Source organism: Varanus komodoensis, unplaced genomic scaffold, assembly GCF_004798865.1.
Source record: "Varanus komodoensis strain SLA01 unplaced genomic scaffold, ASM479886v1 scaffold104, whole genome shotgun sequence".
Taxonomy (NCBI): Eukaryota; Metazoa; Chordata; class Lepidosauria; order Squamata; family Varanidae; genus Varanus; species Varanus komodoensis.
The window spans coordinates 264,947-287,282 of record NW_025335289.1 but is presented as its reverse complement, the minus strand read 5'-3'; the positions used below and the strand labels follow the sequence as shown (position 1 = coordinate 287,282).

Sequence of the window (22,336 nt, the reverse complement as noted above, 5' to 3'; positions counted from 1 at the left end):
GGACCTGCGCGAGCTGCTGGCGGCCTCGGTGGCGGCGGCGGTGCGCGGCGGCGCCGAGGTGCGGCGGGTGCGCGAGGGCGACGCGCTGCACGAGAAGGCCAAGGGCAAGACGCGCGAGGGCGCCGAGGAGAAGCTCACCAGCGGCGACCTGCTCTCCAACCGGCAGATGTACCACCTGCTCCGCGCCGCCTTCCCCGGCGTGCAGGTCCGTGCGCCGCGGCCCGGGCCCGGCCCAGCGGGACTCCGGCTCCCAGCAGCCGTGCGGGCCGGGCCGCGCGCGGACGCCCCGGGCAGCGCCTGCGCGGCCGGGCTCTTGCGGCGCGCCTGGGGGTGATGGGAGTCGCGGCCGGCCGCGGCTGGCGGGTGCCAGGCGGGGGGGGGGAGCAGGAACATGGGTACTAGGGTTCTGGGTCCCCGAGTGTACTTGGACTACGACTCCCGGCAGCCCCGGAATGAGCGGGCCGCGGTCCAGCGGCAGTTAGAGCACGCTGGCTCGCGCGGGGCAGGAACGGGGCTCCCCCGCTTGGGGTCGGTTTCGCAGGCGCAGTGGGGCTTAAGGTCCTAACAGCCCTGGGGATGATGGGAGCTGCAGGCCAGGCCCCCTGGCCTCGAGGCTTGGAGCCCTTCCAGAGATTGCTGGGCTTAGAGCTCCAGGCAAGCCAGGCCACCGGCCGCGAATACTGGGGCCCCGAGGGAGTTCAGCATCTGGGAAAGCACAGATTCCTCATTGCCTCGCTCCCTGGCGTCCTCCAGGTGGGGGCTGCAATTCCTGTAGCTCCTCCTCGGTCCATCTGCCACTGGCCTCATGGTTCAGCCTTCTGCAAACTGGTGCCCTTCCCCGTGTTGCAGCTCCCAGTATTCACAGGTCCCAGCACATGGGAGGCTGTAGCTCGGAGAAGTCCGATGTCGTTTAATCCCCTCCCTTGATTAAGACAGATTCCCAAAGACTTTCCTGGCCTACAGCTTGAAACCTCCCGTGATGGAGAGCCCACCACCCCTTTCAGCAATTAATTCCATCGTTCAGTTGTTGCCGTCTTAAGAACTTTGTCCTAATGTTCAGCCAAAATCTGCATTTCTGTAACTTAAGCCCATTAACTCTAGTCTGCTTTCCTAAAGCGAAGGAGGACAAGGGATTCCTTTCTATATGGGGCTTCAGCTATTTCAAGAGTGCCTTCGTGTCCATGTCCCATCTTCCCCAAGCAAAGCATGTTTTCCATAATGTGAATCATTTTCCTTAAATATGTCCTGTGGGCTGCTGCCTCTCCCTGTTTTCCTCTTTTCTAATTTATAGAAATCCTGTCCTTTAGTAGTTAACTGTTGCCTCTAGTAATGTTTTTGATTTATTTCTTGCATTTTTAATGCAACCAGTAACAAATGTATAGTGGTTTACAAACATCTGAAACAATCCAGTCCAATTGAAAACCATGACGAGAAGATACAAAGGTAGAAAACCAGACATAAGCCTTTTAAATGCCATATCTTTAGTGCAACTAATGTCTTTTTTATAGAAATATAACAACGTTGGTGCCAGATGGAACCTTCTTGGGAAGGGTGTTCCATCAACACCCTTCCCAAGATGTTCCTTTTATACCCACCTGCCTAACTTCCTTTGAGGGGCCATCTGGAGGAGGGCCTCTTAAAGGACCCAAAAGCCTGAGCAGGTACACACAGGAGATGTTCCCTGAGACACTCCTGAGTCCAAGCTGCTTAGGGTTGGAGCATTTCATAGCAACACTTTGACCAGGGCTCCAAAAGGACCGGGAGTCCCGCACAGCAGGCAGAGTGCCCTGTGATCTTCCAAGTTGGTAGCCCAGCAGCTCTGTTTTGAACCAACTGAAGTTGATGAGCCAACTTCAGCAGCAACCCCACATACAAGACGTTGCCGTTAGGAAGCGTTGGGACATCCTGGGCGCCTCAGGAAGGCCCTTGCTAGCCCAAGATATGAGAGGCCCGTTTCTTCTTTCCCCCTCGCCTGCCCTCCCCGCCACAGAGGACGATTTCCTCTCCCATACCACTTCTCCAGGACCTGCCTTCTTCTTCTTCGGCATCCTGACATACCGCAAGATTGCATAAACTGCAATTGGTCCATCCCAAGAAAATTTTTCACATTCTTTTGCTCTGCCAAAATGTTCAGACCTTCTGACTTGGATGCTATGTTTGCTGTCTATAGAACACGAGACATTGAACTTTAAGGGGAAAGGCATTGCTTTCACTGGTGGGACAAATGTCTTTTTCTCTGAAGAGCTCAGAGCACTGTACTGCTACTACTCCTGATAATTCTGTGATATAAGCAGTACCTGTTAAGTATTCCAAAGGCTGTGTAACGTTATCTCTGGAACCTTATGCTATCTCTGTAAAGTAGAACTGTGTTATCCTCATGGTGTAGATGGCGTCTGAGCCTAGTAGCTTCGCTGAGGCAATGTTGAGCAAAGCCCTCTGTCCTGATACGGTGTATTTTCTTCCCAGAAAATACTGAAATATTTTCCAGTATTCAGTAAACAGTATTCAGAAAATACAGGAAAAAGCCCTCTCCGTTGCAGCAGACCCTGGCAGCAGCCTGTGGGTTCTGGGTGGCTTGTTACACGGGGCAACACCATTTTTTGTGGATTATCGTGAACTGCCCAGAGGGCTCCAGCCACCTTGGTCAGGTTCACACTGCATGACTACACTGCTGGGAATAATTCAGCCGGTGCCCCTGGAGTGCAGCTGGCATGGACAGCATAGTTGATGGGCCGTCTTAGCTTGCCGTCTGCCTACCAATGGAGTGAACTTGGTCTTAGAATCTTGTTATCCTCAGTGTCCTGTTCCAAATTCCCAGTTTGTTCGAATGCTCTTGTTTTTCTGGAGGCTGGCAAAGTATCAGGTTGTGGCCATTGTGGAAGAAAGCGGATGGGTGATTTTGGTATGTTCCTGGTTTGTCCACGTGCTCATGCCGCAGGATTCCGGTCGCTCCTCTGTGCATTGGTCACTGGTCCAGAACAACTGTGTTCTTGCTGTTGGGAAAGTGGATTACATAACTGCCAAGGCTGCTCCATTAAATCGTTTTTAATTTATATATTAAATGTATGCCCTAACTCTGAGAGGACTTGACCAGCTAGCACAATACAATTGTATATGCATGTGTACATATGCATGAAATGACGCGTACACCATGGATTAAAAGCAGAAGTGAAGCAGTGCAAAAACCCAACTAAAATAACAGCAAAGGGCATGTGCACGAAACAGCAATGCGATCTTGCCACTCCAGCGGGCTGCTGCGAAGGCCCACTGGCCCCATCTGCACTGATCTCAGGGCTAAACCAGAGTTGGCCAGATGGGCGGCCCTTAGTGGAGATTCTGTGAAGAGGTCGTCTTCCTGCCCAAGCAAGCTGGGTGCATCACCCAGCAGACTGGAGATAACCAAGGGTCCCGCATGCATCCAGATGATTTCGTATTTTGAAGACCGTAGTTCCCTGTGGTTGTTCAAGGGAATCCCCTTGTTTCTCAAAACTCCTTGTGCAGGTCAAGACACCCCTTCTGAAGCAGAGGACCAGTAAGGGTCCAGCGGAGGGCAACAAAAATGATCCAGGGTTTGGAAACACTCCCCTACGAGGAGAGAGAGAGAACTGGGCATGTTCAGCCTTGAGAAGGCTGAGGGGGGACATGGTATCCCTCTAGAAGGACCTCAGAGGCTGTCGGAGAGGAAGGCCAAGATCTCGCTGATGCCAGAGTGCAGGACACGGAATAATCAAGTCAAGCTGCGACAACCCAGATGCAGGCTGGACATCAGGAAAAGCTTCCTTAGTGTCAGAGCAATACGGCAGTGGGACCAGCTGCCTGGAGAGGTCATGGACTCTCCCGTACTAGAGACTCTCAAGAAGCTGGACAGCCCTCTGAGTGGGATGGCATGACTTGGTGTCCTGCAACAGCAGGGGGTGGACTGGATGGCCTTCCTGGCCCCTTCCAGCTCGACTTTTCTGTGATTCTCTGAGGTCAGCCCTCATTTGCTCTGAGGGGTATTTCTACTTCGCTGTGAATACTCAAGGACAAAATACGCACAGGACACATGAAATGTGAACCAGCCCTGACCAGCTCATGGCTTCTTTTTATGGTCCATCAAATCTGGGAAGTTCACTCTGCAGGATTCCCTTATGTCGTATTCAGAAGAGCGGTTAAATTTGCCAGCATTTAACGGGAGAGGCGGTGACAGCCATTACAGAACCTCAGGCTCCTGGGGTGGTGGGGCTTCCAAGTTATTCCTGCGGCCATTTAGAGCTTTCCTGAGCTATCCCAAAGAATGATGTATAGGATCTCCATATTTTCCAAGTGTATTTTTGGATACTCTGATGGAAAGAACATTGGTGCAGCCACTTCAGAAGTAGGCAGAAGGGAATGGAATGGAATGTATACAGAGAAAGATACCTATTTTGAGGCATTCCTTCTCACTTTTTAAAAATTATTATTTGATAGAGTTGCAGGAACTCTTTCAGCATCAAGCGCATTTGGAGTGCGTTTTGATGGCCATTTGGACATAAGCAGCTTGTGTTTGTGTACCTCAGATTTTCCAGTGGTCTAATTTTGCATTTTGGCAGGTTATGTGGGAGATTATGTGGATAGCTTGCAGACAAAAACTTGGAAAACAGGTTTTCTTTAGTAATGCTCCAGATCCTACTCTGTGAATTGATAGAGAATTAGACATGTGGAAAGGGGGTGGCTGAAAACTTAAAACATGAGAAGCCTTACCTGTCTAAAGACTTTGCTTTTGTATCTGCCACCTCTGCAAGCTCGTGATGGTTTCTCTGTACCAAAGGATTCCATTTACTCCCTTGGACAGCTTGAGCCCGTTGCCAAAGAGATCTTCCGTGCCTCCTTTCATAACGATGAGCAAATCGCTTTGGTTTTACGAGGAAGAAAACTGTAAAACATGATTGTATGAAGTTCTTGGCTCATTCCGGGGTGTTTGGAAAAGGGGTCCGCTGGCATAGCATCGTGAGTGCTTTGGCATTTATGCTGCAATGCTCAAGAATGAGGCAGTTGCCCAGCTCCTTCTCAGTTCTGAAACTGTCTTGGAGCAACTTGGCCACAGAGCAGGAACCAGCAAAGGGAGAGGCAGGGAAACCCTGCAATGATCGTGTTTCATTTGGCGACTTAGGCCGTCCAAAAACAGAAGATCCATAGTAGCGTAGGACACAAACCTGGCTTTATTCAGTCAGAAAAATGCTCTGCATTTAGAACTTCCATATATTATATTTAGTCAGAAAAGGTTGAGTGGTAACCTATGGCTATACAAGTTTTCCCATCTCTTCGCTTGGAAGTGGAAGTTCCAGGGGCGGAAGGGAAGTATTGTGATAGAGGCTTATTTCTTTATTTTTGCCACTAGATCAATACAGAAGAACATGTAGATGCAGATGACCAGGAGATAATTTCTTGGGACCGCAGTATTCCTGAAGATATAAAGAGGCAAATTCAGCCTAAATTGGTCCAAGCGGACAGTGTTACCATGTGGATTGATCCTTTAGATGCAACTCAGGAGTATACAGGTAACAGTAGTGAGTTAATTTTGGCCTGCTCTTTCATGCAGGTTCTCCCCTTCTAAAGTGATCCGTCACAGCAGCCGTTCCCTGTCATGAATGATGTGAACTCAGTTAAAATTAATTTTATATTAGAGTTAATATAATACAGAACAATGTTATCAAATGAACATTTTGGAAAAACAAAACCTAGCTGCTATTTTATTCAAGCATGGAAACAGTTTGCCTTAATTGTTGGATTGTGCAGCCAGTGAATAAAATGCTTGAATGGACTCATGGGCACCTGGAGTGAGACTTTTGTGCTTTGAAGCAGAAATCGTGTGAAGTACAAAGCAGCGATTACTTTAATCGCCTTACGCATAGCATTTTTCAGTCCAATTTATGCATTGATTCATCCCTGTAAATCATAATTGAACGAAAATTGTGGAGGCTTTATTCAGCCTGTCCTTGAAATGGAGAACGGTATTAAGACAACATGTTTTATAAATGCAGAATCGAAACGCTACAAGCCCCTGTATGTTACAATTGTAAAGCTCTATGAATTTACATTTAGGCTTTGTTGAGCTGTAACACCCAATGGTGTAAGTTTGGCGCTGCACGAGCAGGTTTTCTGCTATTCCTCTCCTCCTCGCCTTCCATTTGCTTGCTTCAATTAGTTACGCCCACTTCAGCGCAAATCAAAGTTTGCCATTATTTTCAAAACGCAACAATGAATTGAGGGGACACAAACAGTGTTGAGTATTTCTTCATGAAGCTTTTCTGTATGAACCAACTGCATAAATAATGTAATATGGAAATCTTCTGTATATTTTGCTAGTTTGGTTTTTAAAGATTTTTAGAGTAAGGGAAAGGCTATTTAGATTTCAGATTGAAAAAGACAGTTAAAAACAGGGGAATCTAGTTTGTGTTCAAAATGGTGACTTCTGTTTAAGTTTATTCTGAGCCACGTTTCTACTAAAGGGTAAACCCGGACTAAGTGTGGTCGTGTTGGCATTTATGCAAAGGTAAAAGGAATAAAATGTTTGAAGTCTGAATACCAGTCAAGTAGAAGCGTGGAAGGAAGACCAGGATTATACGCTTGGAGGGATACTGCTCAGTCTCGGTGTTGTATAACTTCTTAACATGGAATGGCTTTGGGACTTTCCGAGTTGGCTTATTACCTTGCAGAAAACGACAGTCAGGCCGCTTTGGATGGTTTGCTTTGCCTTCATGCATTTGAAGTGTGGGTCTTCTTCCCACTTCCCCTCCAGAGAACCTCCGGCAGTATGTCACTACCATGGTGTGTGCAGCTGTAGATGGAAAGCCAGTGATCGGAGTAATACACAAGCCATTTTCTGGATATACGGGTACGTGGCGCGTTTACGTTCAGCTCACAATGCTGTGAATAGTGGCTGTGGCTGCAGTTTGGCAGTGAAAAGAATGCCGCCTCCTGTGGTTGTCGAGTCGGCCGTGGGAGCCCTGGCGCCGCCTCCTGTGGCTGTCGAGTCGGCCATGGGAGCCCTGGCGGCGGTGGGCAAGGCCGTTTGGCCATACTGTCCCGCATCTTGGCCGTGAACCGGTCAGAGGGCCGCATCCCGGCAGGTCGGACACCTCTGCTTACCCTGAGGCAGCCAAGGGAGGCACCCACCGGGTCTCCCTGGAACTCCCCAAGGCATCTTTGCACTGAGGAGTCAGGCCAGCGACTTGCTGGCCAAGCAGTTCCCACGCTCGTTGGCGGGGAGGGCTGGGCAACCCGAGCGCGCTCACCTTGGGAGCTGGCGGCACCCACGTGCCCTGAACCAGCACAGAAGCCAGAACAGGTATACGATGATGCTTTCACTTCAGCTGCAGGCAGGCAGAAGAAAGGAAGACCAAATGCAAGGCCGATTGGTTTAATTTCGGGATTGCCCAGTAGCCAAAAGGCTCTTTTTGTTTGACCCTATTGCAGAAGCCACCGCTATGATGGGGTTGTCATGGATAGGACCCCTGGGGTGGGGGGCGGTTCATTCATGGGGCAGAGACGGTTTGCCAGCCCAGAGCAGCAGCTTTTTCACTTTGCTGATTTTGGTGATCCAGTGCAGACATTTAAAAAACACACGTGTGCAGGTTTTATGGGGAAGAGTGCAGGAATTGCCAGTGGATTTCCCTGTGTGTGTGTTTTAGCAGAAGCACATCTAATGGTGCAACATGGGATGGAAATAACCTCCTTTGGGAGAGGGGAGGAACTGGGTGGGTTGAACTCATCAGGAGCATTACCCCAGATCACCGGGACTGGGCCAGATTGCTGGTCCAGCCGTGCCAGTCCTGCCCACTGTGACCCAGGCCGGCTCTCCGGGATCTTGAAGAGAGACCTCTTCCCCCTGCCGGAGGTGCCACCAGCGCTCTTCCGCAGGCCAGTCCTGTGCTGTCCTTGTGGAATCAGAGGCACGCAGAGCAGGCTCTGGGGAGCAGCACTGAGTAACGCTTCCTCCCAGTTCCCTGTCTCCGTTGCGGAGCCCATGAGCGTGTTTTCATGGGAGGGTCAATAGTATTGCAAAAGAAACATGCAGGTGTGCCCTCGAATGGTGCAGGTCTTCTTGAAACCCGTTCTGAGTGGGAAAAGACTGGAGAGGGGAAGGGCACGAAGAGGCAAGAGTGACGAGGAGCCCTGCCTTGTGAAAGGATGTGTCAGATTCCGGAAGGAATCATGGGCTCCCGGAAGCTGCACAGGGACCGGCCAAGCAACGCAGGATTCCACCTCGGCATCCCAGCTGCTGCCGCTGCCAGGCGGGGTGCGGGGGCGTGGGGGGCATTCCAGCAACGCTCTAACCAGAGTTGTCTGTTTGCAGCCTGGGCGATGGTCAAGGGCGGGTCGAACATCAAGCCGCGCTCGTCCTACAACGAGCAGACGCCCACCATCATCGTCTCCCGATCTCACGAAGGGAAGGTGAGGCAGGTCGCGTCGCAGTCGTTTGGAAATGAAACGAAAATCATTAAAGCCGGAGGATCAGGTTTGTTACCATCGCTCTTTCCTCCCCCGTTTTCTTTATTTGGGGGCGAATTATTCACGCAGATGGCATTGGAAATAGGCCGGGAGTGAGACGTCTCGGTTATCCAGCATGGCGAGGTTGTGTGTGATGCATTCATGCTTCATAAGTACATGAATTCATGAGAGGAGGGAGGGAAGGATCCCTATAGATGGAAGGAAGAGAGGAGAAAGGCACGGCAGCGCCCATGTGTCTGCAGAAAAGGGGCCTCTTGACTTGTAGGGGATTTATTCTCTTAAGTGTGTGTAGGATTGCGGCATGAATATGCAAACTGGGTGAGGGAGGCTTTAGATTTTCACTAAACAGGGTGTTTTCTAGGGACCAGCAGCTTTGGAGAGGAGCCCCAAATGGTTGGATGACCAAGTAATGCAAGCGCAATTAAGGGTTTAAAGAGCAGGAATGTAAAGGGCAGGTTGACCACTGTGTGAACAGAACGCTGCAGGAGGAGGGGGGACCCTCGGTCTGATCCGGCCTCGGGGTTTATGTTCCCAACAGTGATGGTAAGATTTAAAATGCAAATGGAAGAGGATACTCCAGACAAGAAAATAAGTACATGATGAAAACTATCCACAAGACATTGCTCATGGTTGATTAACGTAAAGTAACTGCTTTCTTCCTTCTGATTGATTGATTAATTAATTAATTAAAACATTTCTATGCCGCCCCTTGCCGAAGCCTCGGGGCGGCTCACAACACAAAATAAAATACAATAAAATACAAAATAAAGTTAGCAATATAAAATAACAATATAAAAGAAGTCGCCCAATATAAAAGAAGTATGCAGTTAATAATAGTCCCATGCAGAATTCCCATGTAAGGTTTTCTCATGGGTTCACCTGCTTATATATTTACTTTTTTGCTTCTGTCCTGCTCTACTGTTGCCAGAAGTACTATACAACACTCACATAGTAGAGTAAAAACCAAAACCTTTCTGTAATACTTTCAATAAAATCTTAAAACCGATCAAATCAGGTACATCTTTAAAATCTGTTGCCGCATGCTTTAATAGGCTAGAAGGCTCATTTAAAGAATAAAGGGCACCAGAGGCCTTTCCAAGGTTGCTGGTCACGAGTGGTCAGCAAAGCGAGGGCTGGAAAGCACCAAGCACCGGGCCTGTTATCCCCATCCCCCCGGGCCACATACCACTTCCTGGAATAGTCCGAGATACGCTGCAATCGCAAAGGCCGTGCACAACACAAGCAAATTATTCTGAGCAAAGACTTCCTGTTTCCTGCGTCAGCAGACTTTCCACATACCTGCTTCTCAAGGTGGAGAGCCCCTGGGCGAGCTCCCCGTGCATTTCGGTAACCATGTGGTTGCGGTGATCCGGGAACTCTGCCCCAATGTTCTCGTTGGAGATGGCACTTCCTTTGTGTTTGTATAATTGCATCGACAGAGTGTAAAGACGAACAGAGAAAGAGGCTGTTTTTCATTAAGGTTTCCACTGATTTTTTCAGTTGTGCAACTCAGCCCAAAATGTAAGCAAGTGCAGGAATGATCTTCATGTGTATTGGCATCTTTCAAATTGTGCTACATACAGTAAGCGACTCAACGAGCGTGCAGTTGCTCCGTGCGTGACGGCATCCCTTTCCCCCTTAGGATACAAAGTGCTGTCGCTGCTGGATGTGCCCGAGGCGAACCAGGAAAAGGCCGATGTGTACATCCATGTCACATACATCAAGAAGTGGGACATCTGTGCAGGCAATGCGGTGCTGGATGCCTTGGGAGGTCGGATGACCACCCTGGCTGGGGAAGAGATCAACTACACCGGCTCCGACGGCAACGAAGGCGGGCTCATAGCAAGCATCAACATCAACCACCGGGCACTGGTTGAAAAGCTCGTTCGGGACAAGTCAGCGCAGAATTAAGGGCTGAAGAGCGCGCGAGCCGCCCGCACTTCCGTGGACCCTCAGAACGCCTGTTGCAGACGGAAGGAGGTGCCCTTGAGCACAAGAACACATTGGGAGGAGCAAATTCAGACAGCGGTGGTTTCTCGGGGGGACCATAAATCACCACAGTGTTTAGAAGCAAGATTACTGGGACCCACACTGTCCTTCGTCTCATTGTCAAGTTCTTAATTTTTGAGACTTGTGTCTCGCGTGCCTAACACAGCTGAGAAATCCAGATGGCTGCTCTTAACAATGGAAGCACATTACAAATTAGGCTCTGGTAAAGCTGTACACTTTGTTCTGGTACTCTTTGCATTGTCTGGTCACTTAAAGGAAAACGGTTACTTGAAATCCGGGGATAGATATTCTCAATTCTTTTGGATTACAGAGTCTACAGAGGCTTAAACATCTTCATGTGTCAGGTGTTCATCCTGGGTACAATTTGAAATGGTAAAGGATACGTTAGGATCTATTTTTAATTTACCTGAAGTTTCAAACCAGCTTAATGTGGGTGGGAGTGTTAATATTTGTGTAGTTTTCTTATAACATCCTTTCTGTGTATTGTTTAAAAGAAGATGTGTTCCCCAGTACCGTTTCAGTTGTTGAATATTGCCAGTATAAACTGTCGAGTTTCTTAAATATTTAACATTTGGTGTTAACCTTACAAAGCAGTCATCTGTCTCAATCCTTTTTTAAGATACCTGATGAGAGAAACTCAGATTTTTTTTTTTTTTTTTTTGGCCAACATAAATTCTTACATCGTGTGACACTTTTTACAGGGAAACCGAAGTGTCTTGGCAGCTGTCCTTGCTCCAGCATTGTAGAGTTCTCCTTTAAAAGACGCTCCCCGGTTTTTGGTTTGCCAGTCTGGAACGCTCTCTCGACGTGCTCCTTGGCACTTGCACCCGGGCTGCGGAAGCGGTCAGGGCTTCCGTGTAACTGACCGCATGTGGTCATCCCTTCAAATTCGTCCTGTTGAAGAAAGCTACATCTGTGTTTAATGCAAAACACTCAAAGCCTGTGAGGAGCATAGGGGGCAGTTAAAAGCAGCTCTGAAAACTGGGTGTGCACCTTGAAAGTTAATTGGTGTAATTCGTCCAGCTTTGATCGCATGGCCCTCAGTTCTCTTGTAACCAGCAAGAACCCTGGAGCTTGGGCCTTTTAGGTGGGCGTGTGCCATGCAGACTTGCGAGCTCAGGCTTCCCTAAACAACTCAAATACCAAATAATAATAATATCAATAACGAAAGAAAATATACTGTATTTGAAGCATACTCTGTTCGGTCACAGAAAGCTAGTTGAAGGTCAGAATAACAAAACAGTGTGTTTTATCTAACTTACAGAAATGTTTCATTTTCTACTGTACTACAAAGATTCTTTTTCTTGGTGTTTTGGGTAGTGTATTGACTTAATTTGATCATTTTAGGAAACCGGTGATTTGTCAAAAAAAGTGCAGTCCTACACATGTCTACTCAGAAGTAAGTCTCATTATTTTCAGTTGAGCTTATCTTTGCCTGGTTGGTAATACTAGTTAAAAATTATTCTGAAAATAAGTGCTGGGAGGCATGTTTCCTTTAGAAATGTTCCCATTGTTAAATTTTATTGGAATGCCGTTTTCCTTTTCTAACCAATTTATTCCATGAACATGTTAAAATGAGACAGACACTCTCTTTTTCAAACTACTGATCTGCAGTTCGGTTTTCTGGAGCAGCACATTTTGACAAAGGACTATTTGAAAATTAAATGCTTTACAAATGGATTCTCATTCTTGTTCGCAGTACCAATATCTCAGAAGTACCACGCTTGAAGTCACCGATGAATATTGCTCGCAGGGGGTAGGGTGGGGGGTGTAATTCCACTTCCTGTGGCATTAGGGTCATTCTTGGAAGCCTGAATTGTGCCTCATTATTGCTGTTTAGAAACTGAGCTCCTGAACAGGAGAACGTTGACCTACCTTGGAGGATGCATATGTGGTCTTTTTGAGCTTCTGAAAACTTCTCAGACCCTTTAAAACTTTCCAAGAATGTGCTTAGGCCTGTCTAGTTCTGTTTGTATCAGTGCGGAGGGGCTGGCGGGATGCACCCTTACGCTAGAGGTGAAGACCGCAGTGCCTGCGTAGCCACTGGCTCAGCTACCATGTTTTCATTTAACCGTGGTTGAGCTTGGTTATGAAAGAAAAGTCATAAAGTGCCAACGACAAGTCATAAAGTGCTTCCTTGAAGTGAAAAAAAAAAAAGATTTAATAGGGAATGAAAAAAAAATGTCTGTTGAAGTTGCTAGGAGGCACGGTAAGAACACGTCTTCTATCCCTGAAATAGTGTTTGCTATTATTTGCGGTTTCAGACATCTGCTGAGGGGCTTGGAAGCTTTCCCCACGGATACGGGGTCCTGCTGTAATGGGTTTTCTTCACAGTCGAAGGCCCTTTGGGAAAGGGATCGCTGTTCAGTCCCATGCAGTGGTAGCTTCTGGTAAACAGACAGTGGACAAATGGTTGCTGGTGAGGGATTGGGGCGGGCAGGCGGGCTCGGCTCTCTCAGTCCCCTTTGAGCTGTTAACAGGCAATACACAGGACCAGAAAAGCCGCCGTCTAAGTGATCCGCACCTCTGCTTTTGCCCTGTTGCGGAATGCCAGCAGGGGGAAGTTGTGCTAAGGCAAAACAATGCCCAGTGCTAAATTTGGTGTTTTGGGATAGAACAGGACGGGACTGTGGGGGCTGCAAGGTTTTCTGGCTTCAGCCGTAGACGCTGCGTGTGTACGAAGTTCCTAGCAGAGCTCTTCGGCACGGCCCCAGCTGCAGATGAGTCGCTGCTTTGGGCAGAAGGGCTGGGTGTGTGACCCATGGCTGGCTCAAAAGAGCCAAGGGGAGAAGGAGCCCCCTCCGGGCGCCCGGTGGCCCCAAACCGCCTGGGCTGCAAAGCATCAAGCTTGGGGCTTGCAGCGTTTTGCTAATCGGGGGAGCAGTGGGCCTGTCGAGGTGCTCGGTTTGTGGCACATGTGCCACTCCAGACAGGGCACAGGCTGACGCTCAGGTGTTACGCAGGGCCAGGCCTTATGCTTCTGCAGCGTTTATAGCTGTTCACACAAAACAGACCGTGGAAGAGACGTGGAACAGGAGCGGTGGCTTCGGTGTGCTAAACTTACGCACCTGATTGCCAGTTTCCTACCCTTCCATCCCAGGATTATGTGTAAGTTAAGTCTTGGAGTTACTTGCAAGAATCACACTCCCGCTATATTAATTTTTTTGTTACTTTTCAACTCTTAAGTGTCCGTGTGTGGATGCCAAGATGTCAGCAAGTTGCCCGGGGGCCGGGGCCCGTATCTGCCGCACACCACCCATGCCTGGCCCCCACACCCTCCTGTCCGGGCACAGGAGACTGCCTCCTAGCCTCCCGTGGGGAGCTGCTTCCCAGGCCCGTTGGACTGCAAAACCCATTCCCTGCTGACATGACCAATGGCAGCGCTCTCTGAGGATGATGGGAGTTGCAGTCCCAGTGCATCTGGAGGGGACCAGGTTGGGGGTGGTTGTTAAAGTTGCCTTCATGCAAACCAAGTGCCTCACAGGACACCCTGGCCCCAGCAGATGGAGGGAGTGCAGCTTTCCCGGGGGGCTCGGTCCACTGCTCCCCGCACTCTCCTCCAAGGACCCTGCATGCTCTTCCATTGCACCTGTGAGCAGTTCGACCGGAGGGAGAGTTCGGATTTCCCACCTCAGCCCAGCCCCACCAGGCCTTCAATTTCCCTCTCCTCCCTCACCTCGAACTGATTTGGGGCACTTCCAGACTTCGGTGGGCAGGGTGAGAACATGTCCTCAGCCTCGCTCTTCATTCCCTCCCTTTTCCCTCGCCCCCACTGCCTTTCCACAGGATTCAGGAGAAAGGGGGGCTGCCCATGTTCTATTGCCCTAAAAGGCACCTTGGACATGTCAGCTGGCTCCTCGGTTTGCTTCCCTTGGCTCAGAGAGGACAGGACAGGAAAGCATTCCTTTGGGGGCCAGGAACCTGCTAGCCTTCTCATCCAGCAAGCGAGGAGTGTTGAGCTGAACTGGAGCAGTCTCTTCCAACCCATTGCCGATCTTTTAGGGAACAACACGTGGAAATGGCAGAGTTTGGGAACCTTAAAGACGCCACCTGTATTCTGGCATCAGCTTTTGTGGGCTGTAGTTTACTCCAACGGACATGGAGGGTTACTGAGAGCTCCAGGTTTTTATATAGTACCCAGGGAGGCGAGGAGGGGTGAAGAAGGGTGAAAAGTGGGGTCCAAGGGAAATGAAACGCAGAATGTGGGCATCACGGCAGTCATTCTCTGGCCATACGCAGCCGTGGAGGTTGTTGCAGCAGGTGCCTTCAAACAACAGGGTTTAGTGTTAACTTTTCTACCCTGCTTTATTTGCAAATAAAAATGCATCAAGGCCGTGAATAGCCAATGCACAAGAGCTTGATGCACTGAGAAGATGATTTAAAGTGGGAGAGGTTATAAGAGCGACATAACTTCAAAGGCACTGCAGTCCAGCTCAGTTCGTTAGTCCTTCACGAACCCTCAAACGAACCGCAAAAGTCCACAGAGTGGCAGTGGCTTGTCATCAGATTAGTAAGTATTCCCACCAAGAACTGTATCTCACTTGTAACATGCTCAGCAGCTTCCATAAGCCCCGGAGTTTTTCCTTTGGAAAATGAGGGGACTGGGGAAGAAAACACGGTTCCTCTGCTGCCTCGTGTTTAGGGGTCTAAAGGGTTTTCCCTTTGGGCTCCTTTAAATTTTTGAAGTTTATTTTTTTGAGGCAATCCACAGTCAGCTGCACTGCAGATGTGGACAATCGGAGGGTGTTGGACTGAAGTTTTATAATTTGGTGGCAACACAGAAACAATGCGTGCAAATATCCTCAGAGGTACCTTGGACAGCTCCCGGATCTCTGCACCAGCCAAGGCGGATTCAGTAGATAAGGAGTGCTTGTACCAGATGCACCCTTCACGATGCTGTTATTTAGCCTTTGTGCAACATTTTGCTCATATGGACTATTTTTAAAAAATCAAAACGAGAAGTTTGAGCCATGCGTATACGACACACGGGAACATGATTTCTTGAAAGAGAGTTGGGTGGGCTTCTGTGCTTCCATTTCCCTCCACTCATGCTTGCTTGCTGTTGAAGGCCTTTTAGCAGTATAGGCAGAAGGAACGCGGAGCCGAGTCAGATCGGTAACGAAAGAAACAAGCTGTGTAAGAATTCCGTGGAGTCGGTTCATCGAGGCAGCTGGTTCCAGACTAAAGAGGCTTGACTGAAGCCCTCCCCTCCCTGGCCAATGATCTCTCCGGTGCAAGCCTTCCGAGCAGTTCTTTGTTTGGGGGGGCCAGCTCTGATGTTCTTCACCTTGACTGATGGCCCTTGGGACTGCCGTCGCTCTCCGTCCCTCCTGACCACTCCAGGCTTCCCAAGGTTACAGGAACAGTTTGACTTCTTCCCCCCTCTTCCCTTATCTCGGTCTCTCCTGTTCCTGGCTCCATTCTCTGCTTCCCAAACCTTCTGTTCATCTAAATTAGGATCAGTGCTTACGCCTCTTTGAACCTCCTCCACAGAACTAACAGTCCCAGTTCACTGGGAAGGCTGTTGCTTTGACTGCTGCCAGTCGTCAAAGAGTCCGACGTGGCACAAGGCAGCCTAAGATGGCTTGGACCGGCAGCCTCGCTGAATGAGATCACCGTGTTACGAGAGGCGTCATCCAGGAAATCAAGTGGGTGCATTGCAGCTACAAAGAAGGCCTGTCCTGGATTCATCTCGCCTACCTACTTCCCAGCCGGTCTTACAGGCCACCTGCCGTAGGCACACACACGCCTAGGCTGAAAAGCTGGGCCAGGTGCTGCTCCCAGGGGTAGTTGCTCTTCAACGGGGCACCGCTCGTTCTGTCTGTTCCACTCCTCAAACTCCTGTTTTGCTCCTGCTGCTGCCTGTGCAAAGAATTGCCATGAGCAAAACTCTCTGCGCTGGAATTGCCGTTCTCTGTTGGGTTTTGGCTGGTAAGTCTTGGAAATGGATTGGATTCTGCTTTTTATATACTTGCACATTACATGCCAACCTCCACAAACTAGTACCCTCCAGATGGGTTGGATGGCGACTCCCCTGTTGTGTGGGGATGATGGGAGTTGCAGTCCAACACATCCGGTTGAGGAATGTTTTTCTGGATGAAGTCAGTCGGAATGCAGTGCTTCCGCTCCTGGGCAAGCGTCTCAATGGACTGTTGGACTGTTTAGATTCCCCTTCCAAAGTCAGGCATGAATCCAGCAATTCAGATTCCTTCCCTGCCCCGTTGCAGCCAGCATGGAACGAACCACGTGGCCGCACTGCAAGGTTGGAGCAGCAACCTCGGAGGAGAAGGAAAGTGGCGTTCCAGAGGCAGGGAGGAGAGGAGGGCCGGCCACGGGTTGTCCTGCAGTCCTCACCCTGCTTATCCAAAGCAGCCTCACTAGGCTGGCGAAAAAGCCCTTCCGGCAAAATCTCAGGGCCTCTTGATGTCCCAGGATTCAGGCCATCAGGAATGGGTGCAGGCTAAAGAGCAGATCAAACCGAAGCCAATCAGCAGTGGGATTAGAGAAATGCAGAGCGTGACGATGGCAGCCTCCAGCTTCAAAGCAGAACCGAATGCTTGCACCCTCCTCCCACTGGGAACCCCTTCAGGATCACAGCACCTGCCTCGAGCTTCTAAGCTGGGAGGACTGGACATTTCTACAGCCTGAGGAAAGGAGCCTTCACAATGGGCAAGTGGCTGAGCTCAGCACAGTGCGCCTCCCAGGCTGCTAACAACAGACCGCTCTGAGATCTCGTCCCCAGAAGCTGCCTGCTAGCGTCTCGAGCCACGTCTCATGGGATCCAGCGAGGAGAGGTGCAGCTAACCGCTCAAAGCAAGAAGCCCAACCAGAAGCCTACACACAAGAAGCTGCCGCTCGGGGTGTCCCTACGCTCCTTGGAATGGCAAGCTTTCCATGCAGGGTACATCATCTTTTTGACCCCAAGGGCAAGGTGTGATGCCAGGTCAGATTCTGCACACAGACACAAACAGCCAGGCAAACACATCCCTGGGATCCCAGGAACATCAGAAGCGGCTTTGCCCTGAGTCACCCCCCTGGGTCCATGTGGCCCAGTGTTGTCAACACAGGCTGGCAGCAGCTCTTCGGGGTTTCAGGCTGGGGTTTCTCCAGCCCCACCTGGAGATGTTGGGGATAGACCCTGAAGCCGCCTGCCCCACGCGATCCAGCGGTTGTGCCACTAAGCCATGGCCCTCCCCTGATTCCAATCCCCTTTCCTTGCTTGTGGCGGGGGCAGGAAAGGAGTGATCCATCGGAAGATCGGAAGAGCAAGTGGAGCATGGTATAATTGGGAGGAAATGGGGGGGATTTGCAGCAGTGGGGGCACCTTCGAGGCTTGGGGAGGTGTGGGACAAGGTCGGGTGCCTTTGTTCTCAGCCACGGTGGAAGACGCTTCCATCCACTGATGCGAGTCCCCCTTCTCACCTGTTCTGTGCAGCTCAGAGGCTCGTGTGCAGGATGCGTCTCCGTGTCCGTCGATTCTGGCTGTGCAAAACCGCCATGTTCTCAGCCTGGGCAGTTCTGCCAGACGGCTCACATTAAGTACAGTAAGTCTGTGCTTTTTATGGCAAGGCGAACCATCATGAGGTGCACAAGAGAAATTCGGAGCGCTGCCTGTCCTTCCTGGACCTCTTGCCCACCCTCTGGGGGTCGAACCTAGGGCTGTGCTGACCCTCCCTGAAAGAGGTGGTCTGCCTGATTTGGGGTGATGGTGATTTCGGGGCCAAAATGTTTGGGGCAGCTTAGGCTCGTGTAGGGGGGGTGGCAACCCAGGGCTTCAAGGGTCCAGTGTGCCTGGTGGCAGGAGCAGGAATGGCCCGAGCGAACTCCGAGACGAGGGTGACGATAGAAGGAAAGCTTAGAGCAGCCGGGTAGTTGATGGCGCCTTTGCGCCCTCTGCCACTTATGTGTCACGTTTTCATCTTATTGACCACCCGCTGGGATGACTTTATGAGGGAACTGGACAAATGCACGGAGGAGGAGGTCATCCAGGGCAGGTCATCCAAGGCACCAGAAGGTACTTGTGGTATCAGAGGCAGGATGCCGACTTCCAGCAGTTGCTGGGGAACATGGGCCATGCCTGTGGGCTTGCTGTGGGCAGCCAGTGGCCATGGTGTGAACCCAAGGCTGCACGAGGTGAGCTCTGGTCTCCCTATGGAACTGGCTGCATGGGGGCAACCCAGCAACACGGCGGAGAAGTCAACCAGAGCAAGGCTGGATTCGTCCCGAGTGTAGGGAGGGGGCCCGCTTCTCATACGAAGCAGCCCCCCAAGGCGGTTGCATCAGATCCAGAATCGAGAGAGGTGGAACTGGAACGCTTTGCCGAAATGCCAAAGCTAGTCGCTCGAGATGCAAGACGGGTAGAGAGGAGAACCGATGGGTTCAAGTTCCATGGGAAATTCATCTGAGTGTTTGGAGATGGGTGGGGGTGGACCAAACGCAGCCAGTGCAACTGTTCGGTGTCAGTAAAAGGGGGCAGGCAGGCTAAAATGCAGGTACAACCAGATAACGAGAGCCACTGTGGTGTAGTGGTGAAGAGCATGGGACTGGGACTCAGAGGATCTGGGTTCGAGTCCCCGCTCGGCCATGGAGCCAGCCAACTGGGTGACTCTGGGCCAATCAGACTCTCAGCCCAACCTACCTCACAGGGTTGTTGTTGTGGGAATAAGATGGAGGAGGAGCATGGTGTAAGCTGCCTTGAGCCCTTTGTAGGAAAAAGGCAGGATATAAATCAAAGAAAAAAAAATATGGGAAGAGCATCAGTGCGCCCACTTCCATAGTATGCCCCCCTCCAGAGACCAGCCCCAAAGGGTTCATAAGCAAAGCTTTGGGTGAGGGGGGGCAGAGCGAGGGGTCAGCATTCCACCTGGTGTGCGTGTGTTGAGGCTTGTGAATACGTTGTTTCTATACGGAATAAAGATTTTTTAAATAATTGCTGAAGTGCTTGTCTCGTTTGGGACACCTAGTTCACGACATGTATTCTAGTAAGAACAAAGGAAAAAATATAAAATACTATGGAAGTGGTACCTAACCCCAATGAAGCTAAATTGTGTAGATAGTAAATATTCCAATTTCTGTTGGTGATATAGCTGTGGGTACGTATTTTCATATCTGGTGGGACTATGAATGCATAATGAAGTTTTAGGAAAAGGTTTTTAAAGAGAGTAGTAAAATATTAAGTTTAAATACAGAAATATGCCCCGAGATTGCATTACTTTCAATATTTGATAAGAAACAATGAGCTGGAATGATAAAGAACAACACATTTAATAACTGCTGTATGATTAATCATAGCTAAGAACTGGAAAGTAAAATAATATTATCAGCTGAGTGATTGAGAAGTTTGGAACATAGCTATTAATGATGAATTAACTTGTGATAGCAAAGTGAGAAAAGGGCATATAGAGAAAAAATTAATGAGATTTGGGGTGCATTTATTGAATATGTGTTCTTTAAAAAAGGGAAAGGATTTTAACTATCACAGGAAGCATTGCAATTTTCAAAAGGGAAAATTCCTGAAAGAATTTTTGAATGAGTTCTTATGAGTGAGATGAATGAGATTGAAGGAACAGGGTTGTTTCAGCTTGGACAAGAAGAGACTCCAAGGGGATCCAACATACAGGTATGTGAAGGTGCCACAAGGTAGAGGGTTGTGACTTGTTCTTCCCTTTGGTGGAAGAAAGGATGCGGTCCAAAGGGACAAGAGTAAAGGAACCGGGTTTTAGGTTGGATGTCAGGAAGTACAGGATCCCGAGGATATGGAACGGATTTCCATGAGAGGCGGCGGAGGCCCCATCAGTGAGGACGTTCAAGGAAGGACTGGACACCCACATGTTGAAGATCATATGAGCAGAGCCAGTTTGTGCTGGGGGTCAGACTAGATGGCCCGGGAGACCCCTTCCGACTTGCTGTGTTTTCTGTGTCTCGTATTAGGCACAATATTGTATTTGTCAGAAGTCTTTAATCTCTGTAAAGCACTTTGGCTGTTGGGTGGTACAGAACTGCAATATTAATCACAATAAAAAGATGAGCCAGATTCCTCATGTTAGAGAAGCTTCAGGTGCAGCCTGTCCTTTCTGTACGGGTCTGGCTTGTCCCAAAATGTTCCCCAGAGCCTAACAAATCCAAACCCCTCCTCTCTACACCACCATCTCGTCTGCTCGTTGAGACTTCTTGGCAATGCCCGTTTACACTCCCCTGGGTGTAGAAGAAGAACATTTCAGAAAAAGCCACCCACCATGGAGGTTCTGGATCTCCGTCTTCTACCTAGCAACCTAAACAGCTTTCAGGACCTCGTGATTCCATGTCCCACATCACTGGTACAACATGGTCCTCAGCCACTGACTTCACCCCATCACACACCCAGCGATCCATCCGTCTAATAAGCACATCTTCCACTACCAGACGTTGCCCACTCCCTGAAGGCACATCCTTCGTGCAAGAGGATAAATGCTCATCTTCCAAGGAATGGTTGGCTTCTCAGGGAACGTTCTCCTTGCCCTCAAAATTGCACCCTCCTTGCCGGAGACCCGTATCTTCCATGACGGCAGGAGAGCTTCGCCCAGGAGTTGGGAGCCAGAGGTCTTGCGTGCACGGCAGCGTCCATTCTTTGGCACAGAGACTGGTGTAGTCACCTCTGTAGACACAGAAGGGAGCTGCTGAAACAGGAATGGGGGAGGACCAATGTTGTAATTCGATTCTGCAATCTTGCACTCAGACCAGGTACAATGAGAGCCAGCACCTGGCTTTGTTGCAGGTTCAGGTTTCTGTGTTTGCATTATTGTTTGGTGACCTGTTGTTGTTGCATGTAAGTAGCTGCTTTAGATGGGAGGGCTGTCTAGTAAGCAACTCCAGGTCTAACTTGAAGGCTCTTTCTTTGTGGAACAAAGAACATTCCAAGGGAGATTAGGTGGAGGCAGCTGAGTTAGAATTTATGGCAGAGTTAATTCTATCACCAGGAGCTTGAATCAAGTCAGGTATCTTTTGTTACACTACATGAATTATTCAGTTTATTTTATGCCAGGAGATGTGGGTTATCTGCCACAGCAGCACCATGAATGACCCCTCTTGATGTGATTGTTACTATCAGATCTTGTTTTTTCTTTCTCACCTTTTTGACCTTTTAAATAATCTGCATCTCCCCCCCTCACCTCAAAGTACTTCTAAATCTAATATGCTCCACAAGAGATGCACAGAGTGGAAAGCTTCTGCTGTAACAAACGTGTGAATTTGCTGTGTTTTTCTGCAACACAGCTACCACTCTGGGAATGTATTCCAATGGCCATTCTTTGCCCTTCATTTTAATATGTTCTTGCAATAAAAGTGCTGGGCATTTAAGGTCATTTAAGGCTTTGATTTTTGTTTGCTTTCTGCAAACTAGGAAAGTATCAGGGTTGTACACCACATGAGAGCTGAGTGGGTCACAGAACGAGAGCAACGTTGAAGCTATCCTGCAGTTTTGCAAAGGCAAGGCTGCATACCTAGGACTCCTAAGCCAAGCCCAGGGCTGCATACCAAGGTGATTCTGGTGTTGTCATGTGCCATCAAGGCATCTCTGACTTATGGGGACCCCATCGGCCCCCCAAAAGGCCCTATTCTCAGTCCTGCAAACTCTTGCAGACTCAAGGCTGGGCCTCCTTTCCGGAATGAACCATCTCTTGGTGGAGGCCTCTTCTGCCTTCGACTTTGCCTACCAAGGTGGTCTTCTCCAAGGGGCCTGGCCTTCTCAGCAATGCATCACTCAGACTGCAGCAGGGGCAGCTTTTCACAGAATCACAGGATAAAGAGTTGGTAGGGGTCCTGAAGGCCATCGGTCCAACCCCTGGTGGTGCAGGTCCCCAATTTCCACCATCCAGTT

The 22,336-nt window shown here is 49.5% G+C and overlaps 1 protein-coding gene across 1 annotated transcript; it reads left to right on the top strand.

Moving 5' to 3' along the window:
- Position 1: 1 nt before the first annotated feature.
- On the top strand, positions 2-12,162 carry BPNT2 (3'(2'), 5'-bisphosphate nucleotidase 2; the record flags this gene model as incomplete). Its single annotated transcript, XM_044419543.1, has 5 exons — positions 2-205; positions 5,360-5,519; positions 6,761-6,856; positions 8,318-8,479; positions 10,115-12,162. Coding segments are annotated over 5 exons (891 nt in total), but the record flags the coding sequence as incomplete, so codon positions are not given.
- Positions 12,163-22,336: the final 10,174 nt, after the last annotated feature.